The following is a 22,299-nucleotide window of genomic DNA, read 5'->3' on the forward strand; positions in this document are numbered from 1 at the left end:
TAAGGTTAACTAAATTGACCTCCACCACCTCTGCAACTCAGCCAAGAGCCGGCTAAAATGTAAACGGCTTGTTTGGTCCACAGAAAACCAGGAATTACAACAGTGCTCAACAGAGTTAGGAACACGAGATAATGCCATGTATATTTTTTTTTATTTTGTACTTGACAATGACATGAAAAGTAAAATATAACAATGCTACCATTAAGATCTGCGCAACTCATATATGAATTATCATAACATATTTTGTAATTTGTCTACTTATCCAATCACGTGTTGGTATGCATAGAAAGAGTTTTACAAATTATTAACAACATGCTACAAGGCTTTTTGGTGTGACTTGCAGGGTGACGCCTGTGTTGGACGTCACTGCTTGAAGCACAGTCGTTGATTGTGTCCAAAGTCTTAAATATAAACAAGTATCTGGATTTAATCGATTATTGGGCCGTTTTGGGGTCATTTTTGTGTCGATTTTCATTTTTTAAGTTCGTTTTATTTTATTATTATTATTTTAGTCATTTTAGGGTCTTAATTTTCCGTTCATTTTTCTACTAAGTTACATGTTCTTCTACATATTGTTCAGGTCTTGTTCATGCTTTTTGGTACTTTTTCATTCTACTGTGTACCTAATTTGTTTCAGTGGCTTTTGTACATCTTCAATACTTTTCAGTACATTTTCAGTATTTTTATACTTTTTAGTACATTCTTCAAATGTTTACATTCGACGTTTTTTTTTTTTTGGCACTTCTTGTTTTTTGGTCGTCTTCTGTTTTTTTTTCGGTCGTTTAGTCTTTAATATTTGGTTGACTTTCATTTTTAGGTTCAGTTTTTTTCCCATTGTTCAGTCATTTGGGGGTCTTTTTCTTTCATGTTCATAAGCATTCTTTTTTTTTTTAACTACTTTTGTACTTTTTCTTACTATTCAATTATTTCAGTACTTTTTTCTCACTTTTCACTAGCTTTTGTACTTTTTCCATACTGTTAAATACTTTTTCAATACTTTTCAGTTCATTCTTCAAGTTGGCACATTTCAGGGGGTTTTACCACCTTTTGTTTTTTGGTCATTTTCGGGGCCTTTTTTTTAGTCGTTTCCGTTGTTTATATGGTCTTTTGGGGGTTGATTTTTCGTTTTAAGGTTTGTTTGTTTTTTATAATTTCTAGCCATTTTGAGGTCACTTGTGTTGTTTTTTGTTATTGGCAGCATTTCTGGCAGCAAGAGTAAGCAAGAGAATCCATGTGCAGAGCAGTTCATGTTCACTGTTCGCATTACTGTTTAGAACGTTTGCGCATGAACGCAACATAAAAGCCATTTAGGTCTTTAGATGCAATCACCTTATGCGTTAATTTTCACATGGTGAACAGGATCATTATTGCTCTTGTTCCCGTTGACCTTGCCCTTCTTAGATGACAAATTGAGAACCCCTTGACCCACAGCGACCTCAAATCACTCTTCAAGGCCAAATCTTTAGCCTCATTACTACACAATAAGAGTTCTGACAATTATGGGTACATTTGTAAAAAAAACATACCTGGTTCGTTTAGGCTACGAAACAATCAAAAAGAAAAAAATAAAAAGTATCACTTCTTTGCATAGCATAACGGCAGTGATCAAGGAATATAATTGTGGGATTCAATGTTTTAAAGTTTATTGTTAAACATGGTTCCATGCCACTATATTATAGTGTTGTCTATTTCTGGGTAAAACAAATTCAAAGCGTTATAATTCCAGTTCAACTTTGTCTGTTCGAAATCAACTATGCATTGTATTCTATTATAGTAAAATATATGTGTACTTCAAATCCCATAATTGCAAAATGTGGTTGTTTTTAGAAGGTTTTATTTGCTTCACTAAGCCTATATAGGTTGGAGTCATATGTCTACGTTTCCTGTTCACAATCCTCAGTGTCATTCTCATCATTGCATTCTCATCTTTTGAAACTGCATTGTGACTTGGTCAGTACCAAATGAACACATGGAGTCAATGATTGATTGGGGGTTTTGTAATTGGATACAGTACAAAACATCAAACATGAGAAAAGTAAAAACAAATATTTGCAAACAATCAGATGTAATATAAAATAATTACATTACATATTCATGAAAACAAAGGGAGGAGGCTATAGCTTTAAACTGCCCACTTTCAGTCTTGCAGACAAGACAAAATAAAAAAAAATCTAAATAAGAAAAAGGAAAACCGTATCCCCAAAAAATGACGTTTCAAGCGTGAAATTACACCACTAAACCTGAAATTATATACTTCAAAAAACCGTGATATATCATACATTAATGTATATTGATTTTCTTTAGCTAAATTTTTAAAAATACATATAGTATATATTTGTATATTGGTATAAATTGGGTACATTTTAAAAGATATCTTCTAAATCGTTCCAAAATGAACACATCTTGTACAGTGGGAAAAATAGGTATTTAGTCAACGACCAATTCAGATTTGAATGTAATTTTCAATTTCCCAAAAACTATAACTGTTTTTGATACATTTAATGATTGTTTTTATCTCACCGATACTTTATGTTAAGTTATATTGTCATTTATGCCGGTGGTTCTTATGAATTCTTACCAGAGCTTTTGATTGCGGTGTCGTCAGAAAATAGATACTTTAATTTTGATGATACATTGCAAAATGTATACGGTTAAAAATATAAAGGCCCTAACACAGATCTTTGAGGAATTCCACAGCTAATGTTATAAATCTTGGATTGCTGTCGCCATTCTGTACATATTGAAATCTCATCTCATCTCATCTCATTAGCCGTACCGCTTATCCTCATTAGGGTCGCGGGGGGGGGCTGGAGCCCATCCCAGCCATCTCCGGGCAGTGGGCAGGGGACACCCTGAACTGGTTGCCAGCCAATCGCAGGGCACACAGGAACAGACAACTCGTTCGCTCATTCACACCTAGGGACAATTTGGACCGGCCAATTCACCTGAAATGCATGTTTTTGGCGGCGCAGTGGTTAGCGCTTGTGCGGCACAGTTCATGTCATGGGAACCTGTCGTGGGTTCAAATCCAGCTCCAGACTTCTTGTGCGGAGTTTGTATGTTCTCCCCGTGCTTGCGTGGGTTTCCTCCGGGCACTCCGGTTTCCTCCCACTTTCCAAAAACATATTGAAATCAATTGTATATATATATATATATATATATATATATATATATATACAGTAATTTCTCGGTTATTGCGGTTAATGGGGACCAAAACCACCCGCGAAAAGTGAAAATCCGCGAAGTAGCGACGCCCCTTCAAAAATGCTTTAAAAAAAATAAATATTTTTTTTTATTTTATTTTTTTTAATTTTATTATCATTATTTTTTAGACCCGCAAAACTCTGAACCCGCGAACGTGGAACCGCAAAGTAGCGAGGTCCTACTGTATATTAAAGCTGCAACAACAAATTGCTACAATCAATTATTAAAAGTGCTGGCAACAAATTAGTTCCTCGATTGGTTGTGTCGTGAGATTTTTGCGTTACCCAGCACATCGCGGAGAACGCAGAGTGAGTCGGCGAGCTTAATAGAGCGTGGTGAAGTGCGAACTAGCAAACTAAGGCGATATTTTTTAATGTTACCGTAAATTCAACTCATAAAACATGAACACGGGAAAAACTTTTGGACCAAAGTCCGCAAAAGTGTGAGAGCACTCAAGTCACAAAACAAAAAAAGGAAAAGGGCAAGGGAGAACCACGATGGCAACAATCAAAACCAAAACATAGAGTCACAAACGAGGATGAGGGGAGTTTAGAAGAAGGGTAAGCCACTACATTATTTGTTATTATTTGTTTGTTATTTGCATTTTTAAGTGTGGAAACGTAACCTTGGTCTCCGGGAGCGCGTGTGCGTGCAAACGTGCGTGCAAGCGTGAGTACGTGCGTGCAAGTGTGCGTGCGTGATACTTGTTATTTCAGTTAAATCATCTTAAGCAGTGTTGAGATGTGCTTTATAACAATAAAACTCCACTTACACAATGGTGTTAAGATTGAGCATGAAGCTTTAATTTTCAAATTTTCTGGCAATGTCTGAGTGATTAAGTGAGGAAACGTAACAGTCTTTGTTTGCTCGCTCGATATGCGAGTGTGTGTGTGTATGTGTATGTGTATGTGTGTGTGTGTGTGTGTGTGTGTGTGTGTGTGTGTGTGTGTGTGTGTGTGTGTGTGCGTAAGCGAAATACTTTTTATTTCAGTTAAATCAAAGAATTAAGTATATTTGAGCACAGCAACAAAAAAACAGTACCAACCACTATTTAATCAAAGCGAACAACAAATTATTTGCACCAAACACGCGGGGGAAGAAAACTGAACAATACATCATTATAAATATCAGAGTTAAATGAAATATCATTCAATGGGGATTTTTTTTTTTTTTTAAAAACACAGTGGCATGTCAATTTGACCTGCGGACAACAAGTGGGTTAAGTACTCACAAATACCAAAACAAAACTAGCACAGAAAATGCACTTTTCTTTAAAAAATTAAAAATAAAACCGAAATTGCAATACTGGTCTGAAAAATCGCAATTAGTTTATTTTCCAAAATCGCTTATGTTTTTCTAGTTTGTGAACTGAAAAATGAATGCTCCTGGAAACTTTCATAAATTCAGGAGATTGCCCTGTGGTAAATGATACATTACTGATCTATGTTAGAGTGGTTGCAATATTCTCATTTACCTGCGTAATAACAGTCATGTTCAAGTCGTGTCTATCAGTTGATTTTTAGACTTAAACTCCTTTACAATTTTTAACATTTCACTTTCGTTTGTCGCATACATAACAGTGAAATGATTGTATTGAATGAGTTCACTGTTTTGCACATCAATGATTTTAGATGTCAGCTGTTGGCCAATGTTTACAAAGAATATGTTGCATACGTTAGCCAAAGCTTTATCAATGATATCATTAAGAAGGGAGACCGAAACAGTGCTGTGGACACGGCCACACGCCAGCCCGAGCCCTGCGATTCAATAGGTATCAGCGCTTATTCTATTCGACAATGTTTCTAATCTCTGCATGCTGTGTCTCAGCATCATGCGCCATTCAAACTTTAAGCACTGTGAGACTGGCCTAAGTACACTTCACAGATGAGCAGTACTAGTAATGGGCTGTGATTGAGCTCAATAGTGAGTTCCTTTAGGTCTAATCCCCCCATTACAAGCTCTGCTTCCAACATAAGATAATATGATTAGACAATATAAAGAGAATTAAAAGATTTTGATTGCATACAGTATGGTCAAATGGTATTCACAACGCTTTATGGCATTTCAGCATATACGTTTTCACTAACTGAGAATCATATTGCCAACGGGAGGCACTAATAAGTGCCAATAAGTCCCTTTTATAACTGGAATAGGCAGAAAAATGCTTTAGCCAAGTCCGCTGTGAAAATCGATTGTCTCTTACTTTACTTGCTCAGTCAGGCCACAAGTTGGCAGAGACACTTCTCTTTCTGAAAAACCTATAACTTATGCCAACAGTAGAAGTATAAGAAAAAAAAGTAGAAGAGATCAAATCATTGAAGGTTTGAGATTTTTAAAAAGGTAAAATCCACTGAGTACAAGCAGGTTTTTTTCGAGGTATATGTAATACGGACGCTCCCCTTTTTACGAACAACGGTAGATACGAACATTTTTTTGGGGATGTCGAAAAATACTTAGGACATTGCTGTAAGTTAGACCTTGTATTGTGCACTTTTTTCCAAGTACAGGACAGTACTGTAGTGCTTTTTTTACGCTGCTACCGGCGTGTGGCACTGTGAGAGCACACCCAGCATGCACCCCAAAAAAGAAATCCGCTTTCCCTTCCTAGTTCGTGTGTAAACATACTATACTGGATCTCCAGCGCGCCAAGAACTTTGACATTTTTATTGTTTAATATCTCGTGCATTCATTCAATATGGTTGGTGTAAAAAGTAAAGAGGCGAGCAGTTTCTTTTAAAATCAAAGTGGAATAAGAAAGATTGATGCGATTGATAAAATGGTTGGATCACTTTTTTTCAGCCACCTTCTTCCACGGAGGAGGAAGTCGCCTAACTCTTGAAGCTCATCTTAACTTTATTCATCTTTGTAGAGCGTATTATTTTATTTTATGTTTATTTTTTTAGTACAAAACAATACTGGTTACTTATACAAGCCTTAAACATACTTATATAAACCTCAAACATACATTCCATACAAAATATAGCACTGAAGAAACTTACGAACATTAGTCCTGAACATACCTCTTTCGCAAGTAGTGCAGCGTCTGTGGTGTATTCACAAAGGTGAGCATCAATGGCAGTGATTTCAAAAATTGATGCAGAAGTTAAAAAAAACTGGCAAACCAGCAGCTGCTATATACATATAGTCAGGAAGTAATGGACACTTGGAGTAACCCTTACGCAACTAGCAACAAGACTCACTTAAAAATATGTGATGCCAATTCCAAGTAAATACGTGCCATGTTGTGCTTGTAAGGTTTATTATGTCTTAATGAGGAGGATATGTGGTCATTAATAAGGGGAGCAATTTGCAGAGATTAACTGGTCTGAGAACTAGGGACTGTTAAAGACACCCTATTAATTACTGTATACTTAAAGTGAATGTTAACTCTAACGAAACGTTAACTTTAAATGAACATAGATGCAAAAAAAAAACTAAAAAAAAACTAAAAAAAAATCTTTTTTTTTTGGGCCTGTAGTAGTTTGCATGCAAATATAATGGTAAAGTGCTTTCAATTGCTGACCAGATACAGAGGGTTTATCACCCAAATCTGAAAATTGCATGTGCAGGCAATCGTACCATGCTCATATTGTAAAACTGGGATCTAAGTCGGGCTCAGAACCAGTTGTATTGTGCTAATAAGATGTATAAAATCCATACTTTAGCTGTGATACAAATGTAAATGAAATGTAAATGGTCTGCATTTATATGGCGCTCTTCAAGTCACTGAAGCACTTTACAATGTGCTACACACCTACCCATTCACACTTTAGCCATGCAAGGCACCTACCTGCTTATAGAGGCATTAGGGATTCAGTGTCACGTCAACATATAACACGCCGCCCGATACAATCACCCATGTGTGAGTAAGCCCTTTATCAAACCGCAAAAAGCAAAAGTGAGAATAATCATTTTTACCCCACAATGTTTAGCAGCCAAATTGGAAACAAAAAGTATCTTAATTAAACTGATTGTCCTGGTCATACATCTTACCACTCCATTAAACATTTCAGTTGATCACATGGATGGGACTCAGATGATGTAAAATTCACATTAATTCATATAATATCAACAAGGTCATCACAATTTGGCTAAGTTAGTTGATGTACTTCTATCAGGCTCATCCTGGAGAGAGTAGGTAGACCAAGGGCAAACAAAAACATTGCTTCAGGTCCTTGAGATTATGATGTAAAACAATTGCTCTTCAAAGGGGCGTTTGTTAAGATAAGTGACTGATTATCACTTATTTTCAAAACACTTTTACAAAAATGAAACGTTTGTCCTATAAGTCCATGTGTCATTTTTTTCCACAGTCAGTTTACAAGTGTGGATAGTATCAAACACAGTCCTAGTTGGTTCTGAACTGCACTCTTTGGTTGTTTTGACAAGGTTTATAGTCCATCAATCAATTTAGAAAAAATAAAGCGAACTACGGTGAGCACATTTAAAAGGACTCACTTGTGACTTCCGTACTTCTGGAGCTTTTTCTAAATGACTGGTAAATAAGTGTAGGTCAACCCGGTCTCATTTCTTACTGCAAGGACTTTTCTTATATTGATATATGGAGCTTACTTTTGGTTCAAGATTTATCAGCCGGCCAAAGTTCAAACCAGCAGCTTAAAACCATCATGTTGCTGGCTGAAACAAAACCAGCTTGTTGAGTTACCTCTCGATGGAGTGCATGAACACATGCACAGGAGTGAAAAGGGAGTATGATAGATTGGTATATGAAAGTAGTGCAGGTCTTTGAAATATTGTAATGGTTGAGACTACCAAGGGATATCCCACAATTCACACCTCATTTATGAAGCAACCCATTCAAAGTCTATAGTTTTAGAAAAGAGCACGTGTGTGTCAATGCACGCAGGCGCTACACTTGCTCTAGTGTGACTTTGGATCAAAGGCAGGTGTCGCTTTTTTTCCATCTGCTCTCATTAGTCTTTGGGCTCTCAATGCAAGATGCCACCTGTTTTACTGCCTTGAACTGGTCATTCAGTTATATTATTATAAACGACAGAGAAGGACTGCTCAAATAGTTCAAAAGGTATGTTGAAGCGGAATCTTTGTTTTACCTCCAGCCCACTCGAAAAAACAGCTCAAATTTATTTTAGGAAACTATATACCTATTTGTATTACAGTGTCGGACCACTTTTCAACAATACAGTTCATGAGTTCATATACGTTTTAAATAAGATATAAGATGGCACCTCTGTGTTCCCTTATTTTCACAGCCTCCATGGTTTGGTAAAGAGATCAAAATAGGAGGGTTTTATAGGGAACATCTTTAACATTTGCTCTACTCTCAGTATGCTTGATTAAATGTAACATTTTCAGGGCGCTAAGAGTACTAAGAAAAACATAAATCAATGTCTCGCAGCTGCTGGCGTGCTTGGGGAAAACACATGCTATCCCTCACTCGCTCTTTCGTGTGTCTTTGCTATGATCATAAAGCAGGCTCGACCCAACAGTCCCGCTTGCTTTGTTGCGAGTCGCTGATGTGTTGGGTGGTGGGAAACACCTGCACACCGCTGCTCGCCCTGAAGTTAAGCATAAAGCCAAGCTCTTCACACGCCTTATGGCCCTCCACTCTCTAACATTAGCCTGTCCAAGGCCCTTAAAATCCTTCTCATCATTCGGCAGTGACAGGCACAGATCAAGCCAAATGACAACTGCAAAAAAACAGAGCAGAACTCAAGAAAAATCAGGACGCATGGTGAGGTCAAAGAGTTCTCATCAGCAAGATCAAAAGTAAACATCATATCATTAAGGAATACAGACCCTTTACTGTAAGTGTTGGAAGTTACGCATTACAAAGGAATACTTACTAAGACTCAAATGAGGGGGTTGGATATATGCACACACGTATTTGGTTGTGTGTCACCAGTAGCATACAATGGGCAACGCGTAGAAAGGCAGCGCGGCTTACACATGAACAACGATATTAATGGGACAAACATGAGCACAGAGATTAAAGTAAAAGAGTGCTAAATTTTTAGTTGTATTTGTAAATTATTTTTGTAATACACCATGCTTAGGGGGAGAAAAAAAGGGGTTAGACGTTACCCGGAAATTTCCGAGTGGTTGGAAGACAAAAAAAACAAATGGATTTGGAGAGTCTCAAGTGTTAGTTTGCAAGCTCTCAAGATTGCACAAGCCAATAAATATGCAGGCTTCACTGCTTCCACAGGTTAGTGTACATGTTTTCTTCTATTTCTTTTATTATGTGGCTGTTTGTAATCAGTTGAGTATATACAGTAATGTGTAAACTCGCTAGTTACTTTAAGAGTAACCCGCTACTTTTCGGTGTCAGTAATCTGGGGGAAACACATTTACTATCTAAATAAAGTAACTAGTAACCTTGACTAATTACTTTTTAACCCCTAAACCGGTTCTGTAAAGTTCGCCTTAAATCCTAATCCAAGATGTACTCAAAAGTAATTGAACCGTTTGGAGAATATATACGATTTTGTTCTCTTTTGAAAAGTAACACTCTGAAGATTTGTCCCAAACTGAAATGATTACTGCAAGTGCTACTAACATAGAGTAATCTGAGTTGAAACACACAGAAATAGAAGGTTAATATTCTTGTCTGCTTTTCTTTTTTTTATGCAATCAAATGCCTGCAGATGAGTGTAGCACAGGCACCTTTGCTAGAAAACAGGTAAGACAGTACATTGAATTATTAGCCAGTATCTTGTCAAAATTGATCACAATAAAAAAAAAACTAAACATGACATTTAAAAATTGGCCAAGGATTTTTGAAGCTAAAAGAGCCCATGACATTTTTTATTTTCAATACAGGCCCTCATAAGTTGTCACCGGCTAAGGGCCGCGAAAAAGGTTTGCGTTTGGCCAAGACTGGTGTCAATCAAAAGGTCCGATGGATTACAACTAAGATCGTCAACTGATGCAAGAATGCTTTCAGGCAGATTTTTCTTTTTTCAATCTGTCGGCATTATCGTGTGTTTTGGAATGAATATTTTATACTGGACTTTTGAATGCAAAAAAAAACCCCTATTTGCATGAAATCGTGTCATGAGAGCTAACCCGTCTTCATAGTTTTCAGGTATCTTGTTTCAGACTGATATTTCTGTGACGAGTATCATTTTAACATTTTCATCATATCTTGAATCCCAATAATTTAGGCTCTACAATGCTATGTGACAAGACTTTTTAGTGACAGGGTGACATTGTGAAGACACGACTTTGTTTATCAGCAGTCTGAACGATAAGGAGTTAAGTAACGTGCCGAACACTGGTTTACTGTAGTCACGGTACATACAAGATTTATGTTACTGAACAATGTTTGTTTTTCATGGGTTTACAAAAAATATTCAAAATGCATTTATCAAAATTCATTTTTCCTTAACTCCAAAGAACAGAAACGCTTTATCCAAGAAGACAAAAATATAAAAGGTAAAAAGGAATAAATTGTCCAGCTCATTTTTTCAGAAAAGTGTGGTGTCAAAAAAGTTTCACATCTAGACTACAAACTGTTGCGGTTTCTTCCAAGTGATCACCCCCCAAAGAGTAAAAAGACTTCCTCAGCTTTCTCAGCCACACCTGCACTCCTGGAAAGAATCTTATAGGGTCCTGTTTAGCCTAGCCGTCACAGCCATCTTGATGTCATCCAAATTTTCTCAACCGATTCCCTTGATGACCTCTCCTTCAAGCTTGTGAAAAAATCATTAACAAAGCTCCAACAGGCATCCTGTCACCCTCTAATGGCAGGGATATTGAATTTGATGACTAAAAGCTTTTATGTAAGTGTGGCCATCAAAAACAGGCCTATAATCAGAATCCCAAAATATGTCTGTTGCGTACAAACATTACAACAACTGAGTCCCTTGACATAGGAACACAAGTTAGTCTTCAAATTTATATATTAGATGTTTGACATAACACTGAGGAAAAACAACGATGTAGTTTAAAGGTTAAATGTTTTATGACAGGGGCACTCATTTATTCAAATTACTTGGTTCCATTGGAAAGTGCTGAAGACAAAATGTTATCAAATTGTTTTGCATTTTTAGAAACCGTACAATCATGGCTATAAACAGAAAATGTAGACCAAAACCACGTAATTCAATTGACTTCAGTTAAAAAAAAACTCATTATGGAAGTGCTTAAATGTGAATGTGTTTTTTCTACTTTAATTTCACTCTTTGCATCAACAACATGAAATTTAAAACTGTTTATAATTTCACTGAAGTTAATTTTTTGGGGGTCAGGTATGTCAGTGAAATTATCATGTAATAGTTGGAGGGAAAACAAATGGTAAATTTGCAAATATATGATTGGTTGGAGTCTAACTTGTCTCTTGCCTTAAGTCAGCTAGAATAGGCTTTAGCACCTGAAATCAACTAGCTTTTATCTGGAGCAAGGAGTTTTTTTTTCAACTTTGGGGTTGTGCTTCAACATTATAGCAAACACAAGATAATGTACCTAAAATAATAGCAACAATAATAGATGAACGAATTATTTTACAATTTTATAAATCTATTTATCTACCTTGGTCATATCCCTCAAGAGGGGTGACTGACAGCAAAACAAACACATACAACAACGAAGAAAATAAAAAAGTTGAAAAAATGCAAAAACACACACAAACATTTTTGGACCATGGCCAACCCAAATGCCCAAACACCCAAACAAGTTAGGCACCTCGGCACCCAAGTTGGTCATGCTTTCGTCCCTACAGATGAAACTGGACACAAGAAAGCGGCCATGTCACTCGGGTCAGGGTGACACAACACACTCTTTTGTTCAAAAGCAGGGCCCAGCTTTCACTGGTTTACCCCTGCCGCATCATACAGGTGCCCTGCCTATCCCTTAGAACGCATCCAAACATCCCACTATCCTTTTACAACACCTCTCCACTCATTCCTATTACCAACCAGAGCTCGAGCTTCCATCCACGTCAATCGTAGCCTTTCTCTTGGTCTCCTTCCATTTACTTCTTCTCTGTAGATTATCTTCAACATTCGTTCCTCATCCATCCTCTCCATGTGTCCAAACCAACAGAATACCTTCTTATCCACACGCTTGCCCAGTTCCACAACTACTCCAGTTCTGTCTCTCACAATTTCATTTCTCAAGCTATCCAATCTTTTATAATACTATTAATAATTATCATTTATGATTGAAACAATTCCTGTTTTCATACTTTTACATGATGGTCAACAACTTATGGTAGACCTTTACTTTAAATCCTTCTGATAAACATGAGAGTATGATTACAGTTAGCATTCATATTTGGTCGTCGTACGCGTACCAGAGGGCTTTGGGGGCAGAGTGCGCAGGAATGGGCTGCAGCAGAGGTTCGACTCATCCCGCAAAAAAAAGGAACACTCTTTACACCAATGGCAACAGTGACCATATAATGAAGGGGCTGTATCTGAGTCAGATCAGGCCATGAAAATCAGTCCTATCCTTTTCATGTGGGGGAGATAACCTCTATCCCCAAAAAACTGCCTGAAGAGGGATGGGCTCCGCCACGCCATAGATTGCCCAGAAAACATAACAGGAAGTGGTGCCCCTATGACCCAGGTGCTTAAGAGATTAGTGAACTGTACGTTTAATTACATTTGATGTGCTCAGAGTTACAATAGTCAATGTGTACTCCATGTGACAATGTTATTTCCAATAAACTGCTCCCTAAATTGAAGTGCTTTTCAATTACTGTACACCTCGCAATTCAGAGGTTCCAGCAATTAACCTTTATGTGTGGAGTCTGCATGTCCCCCCCAAGCGAATGTCCCTAAGTGTGAGTGTGCATGTGCCTGGTTATCCATCCCACTGTGTCCTGCGAATTGCTGGCAAACAATCTAGTGCAGGGGTGTCAAACAGGTGGCCCGCGGGCAGGATCAGGCCCACTAAGGGATTGAATCCGGCCCGCGCGAGAACACTCAGAGAAGCGTGAGAGAAAAACAAGCTGCAGGTTGAAATATATCCACTTGATGTTGCCAAAGCCAGGTGCCTCGAACAAAGACACTGTACTTGTATTTATTTATCTCTCTCTCTCTCTCTCTTTCTCTCTCTCTTTCTCTTTCTTTTCCACCCCTTTTCTCCCACTCTGTCCCTTTCACTCTTTGTGTCTCTTACTTTTCCTTTGTTGCTCTCTTTTTCTCTCTGTGTCTTCTCTCTCTCTTCCTCCCTTGTTCTCTCACTTTCTATCTCTCTCTCTCTTCCTCCCTTTTTTTCTCACTTTCTCGCTCTTTCACTCTCTGTTTCTCTTTTTTGTCTCTATCTCTCTGTGTCTTTTTACCTTCTCTTGCTCTCTCATCCTTTTTTTTATTTTCTCTCTTTTCTCTCTCTCTCTCGCTTTCTCCTTTACTATTTCTTTCATTCTCTCCTCACTTTCTATTTTTCTTTGGATTTCATTCTTTCTCTTTCTTTCCCCCTCTCACTATTTCTTTTTATCTCTTGTTTCGCACGCTCCCCCTTGCTCTCTTTTATCTCTCTCTCTCTCTTTTTCTCTTTCTTTGTCCCACCCTTTCTAATTTTCTCTCTCTCTCTCTCTCTTTCTTTTTTTCTTTCTCTCTAATCTACTAGTCCGGCCCCTGAGAGAATGTTTGTTCTATCGTGTGGCCCCCGAGTTAAAATGAGTTTGACACCCCTGATCTAGTTCGTCCCCTGCCCACTGCCTTAAGTCACCTTGAATGGGCAGCAGTGCACCCCGGGGCCCTCGTTAGGACTAGTAGTTGGGGGGACCTAGAATGCTACTGAGAAAATGGTTGTCACATGTCAATGGATTGCCATTAATGGGAAGTTATGAAGGTCTTTTACCAGCATCATACAAATCCTGAAATGTGCCAGTTAGATATTAACTGGATAAGACTTGCAACCATCTTTTCGTTACACACACAAACTCCCAACTGTAATTAGGCGATGCAACATAAAAACAACAATCTGTTCTTACCGGAGTTCCTGCAATCTTCTTGCTGTGGCACCTGCACAGAAAATGCCAGCAGGTCTGGAGCCAAAAGGGATTCTGGTTTGCGGCTCTCATTTAGCCAGCGCCTCATGTGAAGTTCCTTAGTGTCGGATGGGCCTTGGATCAGAGGGACAAGCTTCTCTTTTATGACTTCTCCTGAACCTGTGGGGAGTTAGTATAATTGCTAAGTCATTAACATTGAAAATACAGACTGGGCTTGAAGAAATTTGATTTATAAAGTGGAGAAAACTATTTCAGAAAGTAAAAAAATGACAATATAAGTTTAATACAATGCTACTCAAGTGAAATTAAACCCAAAGGATGTCTCATTAATACTATTCTGTATGGGCTCCTATGGGCTATTTATCTCAACACACTATTTTGTGTTTCCAGAATATAAATTCTAAAACAAATATTACTCAGATTTTATCAATCTCTTGGTGGCTATTTTGAGAATGCTGTTGAGTGAAGGTATTATCAATGACGTTCTTCAGACTTCGGCAAATGACCAATCTTGGCTTTTTAAGGTATTCCCAAATTCTTAGGCATGCAAAATGTGAGGAAATAGTACACATTTTTTGCACAAACTCCATCTATATTTCATCGGTATACTCCAATTATTTTCCGAGATAATGTATTTTCAAGACGGCATGTGAATGTGGAATACTGTTATCCTGAGATGTGATGTCATCGTAGGAACACCAGCACCCAAGCAAGCGTGTCGCCATATAGTTACACGGTTGAATTAGTAAGACGGTTTTTAAGGCGAAGTTTTTGTGAAAAATGCCTAAGTGTTGTGTCACAGGTGGATGCACTAATGTAAAAGAGCAAGCAACCTAAAAGAGGATAACTGGCAAAAATAACACACGGACGGCCACCAACGGGAGGCTAATCGAGAGTTATCACGGCAGGGCCGTGGAAAATTGCAAGGCGGGCTAAACAAACAACATGCAGTGAGCAGTCAGGATAACCGTGAACCAAAAACGGCAACAGCTATGGCGATAAACATAAAGCCAGCAGAGAACAAACCATGGGACACGGCAAAACCTGTGCTAATGGCAGGTTAGCTGGCCAAACAACACCTTGTGGGTAGCCAGCAAGCACCAACCAGGTGCTGACAAAGAAGGAAAGCCCTCGGCAGCCACAATGCTAACGGGGAGCTCGCCGGACAAAATTATACCAACCACACGCGGCGAAAAACAAACAAAAAGCCTCAGCTGGAGGTTAACCGTGACCAATTGTTAACCGAAGTCTGAATGTTATGTTAGCGTCACTCAACAGCATTCCAAAATAGTTGTTTTTAGATGTGGACAAAAACTCGCATCCTACAGATATTATTCATCAAAACTGCCCTCTTCAGAGAAGTGGGAAACTATAATCATATCATTTTGTATAGTGATTGTGATACACTTAAAATGTATCCAACATCATAACATATTTAATACTAGGAATGTTGAATATTAAGTTATAACAAAACGCAAGTGCTCAACATTTCTCCTTCGTATTTCTATATTCACAGCTGCAGTAAATCTTGAGATCCTGACATCATATGTTCAGGTTGACTTCCCGGACCCTGTCTCCAATAACATCCTTGTGTCAAAGACGTGACCAAAGCCCAGTGACAACGACACTGGAGAAAACAGCAACTCAATCACACAGCTGGATAGGAATCAAAATAAAGATGGAAAGAGAGGAGATTGAGCGCAGGATGTTCAAGTGTAGGTTTGAAACACAAAGAGACAAGTCGGGTGCAGTCCAGTCGGTTTCACTCGCTCCCTCCTACTCAGGCAGTAAAGTTTTAACAGGGCACAGCTGCACACACCTGGGGTCCTGGCACACACTTTTACAGCTCCCACGGTTCCAGAGGCGCATTTCACTGTTGCACGGCTGTAGAACTTCAGCTCGATATTTTGCAGCGAGCCCTCAAGAGTCGGTGACGAGCCTAGAGATTTCGCACCTAATAAAAGATGGAGGGGGAGGGAGGAACAAGGAAAAGCAGAAAACGGTGAACACGAAGTGAAGTTCGACAGGTTTAAATACAGTCATTGCGGCTTTGTTTAACACTTGATTGCCCTTTAATTGATCCTGACCCTTTACTTTTGCAAAATCTCAGATACCAGATGCCCAAAACCAGTACTGAGGTGAACCCCAAAAGCTGAGGCAGGAACCTCATAAAAGTGCAGAAAAAAAATGCAATGAAAAATTCCTTAAGAGAATAACAGAAAATACTAACATAACAGGCATTTACAAAAATATACCGCCCTCAACTTTATAATCCTTTTGATGCAATTACAGCGAACCTATAGGTACAATATTTTGTCCTGCTCCTTGTGAGAGACCCTTTTAAGTAGTCTCAAGCTTCAAATGTATGTCCAAATGGTATGTTGCAACTTCTTTAACAAATTTTCAGTGTCGTACAACTATATAAAGGGTTCAAACCCTTTTTTTCATGGCCAAATTCAAGCAATTTTTAAGGACTTTTTCCAAAATGTTCCAATATATCCAGTACCATTAAAAGAAGAAATTTAGTGTGAATAAATAATTAACCCCGTTGTTTGAGGTCGCCGAGTGCTGCTCGTAGGAAGAAATTGATAAATCCAAAGCCAAACCAACAGTTATCATTGACTGAATTGAATTTTTTTTATTTTCATTGATATCAACATTGTCAAACATTTTATGCAACGAGATTGGACATGGCCCTCCATGGTAAACATGTAATAGTAGTAGTAATAGTAAACATGTAATAGTAGTCTTTAAAAAGGAAAAAAAAACAAGTCTGAATGTGGAATAGAAAATGAAAAAGGAAACGATAGAAGAAATTAAATTCTGTGCCCCGTTTCATTGGGGGGTGTTTGTTGCTGTCGCAGTTTGTTGTATGTATATAATTGTCTTGTTCTTTTTCATATTGACAGCACGGGGGGAAAGCGAAGCCACCAGAGCAGGCTTGTAGGCGTCAGTTTTAAGCAGACTGATTTTTCTTCATTTGATGCGTATCTTATCAAGACAAACTGCCGTGAAACGCAGAAATCAATTCACCCAGAATACTAGCAATTTTCAAAACTTAACAAAACAACAGTAAATTTAAGCATTTTCAAGGATTTCGAGCACCCATACGAACCCTGTATGCATCATTCTTTAAAATACATGCCACGATTTTAAAAGGAAAATGTGAATTATTTAGGGCCTCCTACAAGAAAAAAATATTTATTCATTAAAAAAACAATATTGGTTTGAATAATAAGCAAAAATACATGAACTATCCCCATCTATATACGAAAGCCATATTCCCCTAGTGGGAGATAGCTAGAGTCAAGATCACACTCGCATTTACCAACCAGTCAAGTCAAGTCACATTTATTTATATAGCCCTTAATCCCAAAAATGTCTCAAAGGACTGCACAGGATTACAATTACACAATTACCTGATCTTAAACCAATATGCGGGCAAGGAACAACTCAAAACCTCAGCGTGAGGAAAAAAGAAACCTTGAGAAGGGGCCTCACAAGTGGTAATCCCCCTTTCAGGATGACCAGGGTGAAATAGATTTAGCATTACAGTACACAAACATAGTAAACACTAGGTAACATGTAGAAAATCTGTCCGGAAAGTGCATAACAGCAACGCCCCCAGCCTGTAAACTAGTCCAGAAAGTCTATGGTCTTCCCAACCTGACACCGAACATTAAGCCCACAGCACAATAAGGGTTAAGTGGCTGTGCCATGCAACCCTTCATAAGCAGGCCCGACAGCATACACGGGTTCACCCCCTCCGCACCATATCTGTTGACATCAGTCATTAATAGCTATCATTTGCCATTCACATCCATCCCTCGCCCACACTCTTGCACCCATTATATTAATCGACCTTACATTCAAAGCACGTTTCACCCCATCCACCGGACCATATATAGGCCTTCCTCTCATTATGCACTACATACTCTTTTTGTCAAACAGCTTTCATCCGTTCTAGCATTGTCCAAACTATCTCAGAACATTTTCATTAACCCTCTCAACAAGATCTCTCAGCACACCAGCTCTTCTTACTTCCTCATCCCTTAACCTATCAAGTCGTGTCACTAAGAAAAATTCTACTTTTGAAGACATTTCCCTATTGCACTCATTTACTCTATAACAGTGCATTTTTCAAAATACTACTAGTTGTCCTTGTGAATTTCCCTGCGGGGATGAATAAAGTATCTATCTATCTATCTAGTACATAACACGGGGCTTCAAAACAAGGAGCTAGCATTATTGTTTGCCACCTTGTTTGTACTGGTACCCCCCAAAACGTTGTGAAAGAAAATAAGAAAAATTGTGAGGTTTGGTCTCTTACATTGACTTGGGAGGTGGATATATTTTTTATTTCTTTTTACAGTTGATATTATTATGGTTAGCTTTCCTCTCTTTGTGACAATATGTTGATTGATCATTTTCACACATTAAAGCATTGATACACTGAGTTTGCTCAAAAAAAAAAAAAATGCTAAAGGCTAATCCAGCCAAAGCCTGGTAGGACATTTCAAGGGAAGGTATATTTCTGATGGATTCCAGATTTCAGGCAGTCATTAGCCACTTTAACACTACTGTTTAAGGCCAGGAATGTTACGTTGCTGTAATGCAGAGTTGTTGCATCTCTGCATAGGCAAAGAAAGGTGACACAGGTTTAGCAGCTACTGAGATTTAAGACTAATAGATTGAAACAAAAGCATGCAAAACCCAGAAAAACTACTATGTTTGACATGGTTTATAAATAGTAATTGTCAAACAAATATATCAAATTTAAATGTTGTATTTGTTACATCCATCCTCTTAGCCGCTTATCCTCGGGAGTTTTATCATCTGTTCTTAAGATGCTTGAACAATATAGTTAACAGATAAGTTGGTAGCAAATACAGGGTCCTGAAAAGAATAGATTAGATAGCGCCTAGCTACAGTGGGACCTCGCCACTTCGCAGTTCCACGTTCGCGGGTTCAGAGCTTCGCGGGTCTAAAAAATAATAATAATGAAAAAAAAAAATATATATATATATATATATATATATATATATTTTTTTTTTATTTATTTTATTTTTTAAGCATTTTTGAAGGGGCGTCGCTACTTCGCGGATTTTCACTTTTCACGGGTGGTTTTGGTCCCCATTTACCGGGTTTAAAAAAATAATAATAATAAATTAAAATGATAATTAAAAAAATAATAATAATGTTTTTTTTTTTTAATTATTTTTTTCCATAGCATTTTTGAAAGGGTGTCGCCACTTAGCGGATTTTCACTTTTCGCGGGTGGTTTTGGTCCCTATTAACCGCGATAACCGAGGGATTACTGTACTGGGCGGCACCGTGGATGAGTGGTTAGCGTGTCTGCGGCACAGTTCTGAGGTCATGGCATCAAATCCAGCTACCAGCCATCCTGAGTGAAGTTTGTATGTTTTCCCCGTGCTTGCGTGGCTTTCCTCCCACATTCCAAAAACATGCATGTCAGGTTAATTGGCCAGTCAAAATTGTCCCTAAGTGTCAATGTCCCTGTGTGCCCTGCGACTGGCTGGCAGGCAGTTGAAGCTGTCCCCTGCTCACTGCCCGAAGATATTTAAGATGAGCTCCAGCATCCCCACAACCCTACTGAGGATAAGCGGTGCAGATAATGGATGGATGAAGTCTAGCTACTGGTAAATAAAAGGGGCCACGAAACTGGAATTACCTTTGAAGGGGGGCACAGATATATTTCTTTTGTTATTGAAAAGTAAATATTCCTTTTGCGAACCGAAAAAGTATGTTGTTGGAAGATTGCACTTCTGTAAATCGGCTGTATAGTTTGTTGGTTTTTAATTTGGGAATCAAATGGTAAACATAAATTATAAACAACTGGAGCAACAAAAACAAGCTGTTCAACAAGAATCACTTTCAAAATAAAAGCACTGAAAAAATATATTGTTTTACTTTATGACAATCATAGAGAATATTTTTTGGGAGAGCCAAGCATTGCCAGTGTGCTGTGATTTTCCCAAAACTGAACTCAAAACATATTTTGTAATAAAATAAGAATCTAAAATATAGCTGTTGTTCATGACATTGTCTTTGCACTAACTATTTTTTAACTTTAACAGTAATGTGAAATATTTTTTAAACCGATACAAATTAACCTAAACAGATGTGATTGGCTTGTTGCAGGTGTAAAAAAAAAAAAACGCCTGAATAATTTCTGCTATGGAATTTTTGACCAAGTACTTTGAGAAGAAAAACGCAGAATGGCAAGATAACTCTAGGGAGTTTTGTGTTGGGCCACCTGTTGAGAGAAAAGAGGAGGATTCATTCATCACATGGACATTCATCCAAAAAGCAGAGCGTCGGAATGCAACTCAGTCATTCTTGCATTATCTTCTGTGATAGGGATTTCTGCTGAAAAAAGACCCTGTTATTTTTAATACAGTACAAGCATGTTTTTACTTTAACTGGAACTGTATTTTTTTCTGTTGTAAGCAAATGTCACTAAATAAAAATAATAATAATATTCCTTGGGTGTAATTGACTCAAACTGGTGCAAGCCAATTAAAATGCGTAAAGTAAAGCCTTTCTAACTAGCTGGTTAGTTGTTAGCTAAATTCTTAATATTTTTGGTAATACAATGCATGTTGTTGATACTGTTGAGATGCAATGCTGTTTACTATTTGCATTTTTTTAATACAACAAGAGACTCACGAAGGGGTGCTTACATGATTGTCTGCCACCTTGCTGCTATGGGTACCCGCGAACATTGAAAAAAGCTGTGCAAAAAGAATGGTGTGGTTTTGTCATTTTGAGTCTCCATAGTGTCGATTCTTCCTCTGGTTTTTAGCACACATTTTCGGTTGCGCTGCACAATACAGCAGGTTTGACAGGACTTTCGGCATCAATTAACAGAAGTTACTGTCACAAAAAACAGCAAAGCTGGTGGTTCTATGGCGTGAAAAAATATAAACATAGTTCTTCAAACCGCTTAAATGAAGAATGCATGTTTGACGTCCATGGCAGTCAATAGCTCTAAATACAGTATGTGTTAAATGTCCTTATTGCAAAGCTAATTAGCAGAGAGTGGCTGTGATGACAGTTTGAAAATAAGGACATATAAATATAATATAGGTTACGGGTTGTGTGTGTGGGCAATGATGCAATGTAGGAGATAAAGTACATTTTAAATAAATGAGTTATAGGGTAGAGATGTTAACAATTTTCTCAAATATTAACCACCAACTTACCTCCCTCTCAACTCATTACCCGGGAAACGTCTTTCACTTCATGAGGGACTCAAATATCATGTGGAAGATGGAGAATTAGATACTGTTTCTTCATGTTTGAGACTTAACTCATTTAGCCTTAGTAGCGCAACAGAATTTGTTTGTCTGTTGTGATCCCCTACTTTAATATTATTTCCTCATAGATTTCCCCAAATGAATGTAGTTGCTGTTTGTATATATATTTTTTTAATGATTGCTTATGATCAGAATTATAGCGAATACAATAGTTTAAATCAGCGGTTATCAACCACCAGGCTGTAGACAGGTACCTGGCTAAGCGTCGTTAATGGTACTGGGCCACACAGAGATTTTTAAAAAAATCCCTTAGTTTTTAATAATAATAATAATAATAATGACCATTATGTTTTAGGCCGATAACAAAATAAAAGCCATAAATAAAATCAAAGTTTGAGTGTGCGTTTCACCAGTTTTACGGTGGTTTATCACCATAGTTGAGCCATGAGTGGTCAGTTGTCAAACATGGCTGACCTAATTCACTCAGCATTTGATGCAGTAAGAATCAAAACCTAGATTGCATGGTGAAAGTACCGAGCCACAAGCCCATTAGGATTGTAGATGTCTAAGCAAAAGGCTTTAAGTTGTGTATCATCATTACACAATTTAATTCACGGCGCCACGTTGGACAACGCATTTTTGGATGAACTACTTCCCATACTAATGTAGCATCATGGGAAAAAGTTCTGCCAAAACAACGTTGTATAACGTTTGACTGATTACGTCCACCTTCAAGATTGAAAAAAAAAAAAGCGAGACAATGTTGTACCTTGAATAGAAATAGAATGATGCTGTGATGAAATCTAATGTATTTTGTTATTTCATTTAGATATCTAGTAGTCTAATGATAACACAGTCCATTTAAGTTTATTATCA

General features: G+C 37.9%; 1 protein-coding gene across 6 annotated transcripts in view; it reads right to left on the reverse strand.

The window, feature by feature from the left end:
• Positions 1-22,299, reverse strand: part of vps13b (vacuolar protein sorting 13 homolog B) — a 457,366-nt gene that overhangs the window by 354,963 nt on the left and 80,104 nt on the right. For all 6 annotated transcript variants that reach the window (XM_088326330.1, XM_088326329.1, XM_088326331.1 and 3 more), the window contains 2 exons: positions 15,963-16,097; positions 14,126-14,302 (listed from right to left, as the gene is read on the reverse strand). In XM_088326330.1, the coding sequence (XP_088182456.1) occupies positions 14,126-14,302; positions 15,963-16,097 (312 nt within the window). The remainder of the gene's footprint in view (positions 1-14,125; positions 14,303-15,962; positions 16,098-22,299) is intronic.

This window comes from Urocampus carinirostris, chromosome 2, assembly GCF_059441175.1.
Source record: "Urocampus carinirostris isolate Australia breed hairy pipefish chromosome 2, RoL_Ucar_1.0, whole genome shotgun sequence".
Taxonomy (NCBI): Eukaryota; Metazoa; Chordata; class Actinopteri; order Syngnathiformes; family Syngnathidae; genus Urocampus; species Urocampus carinirostris.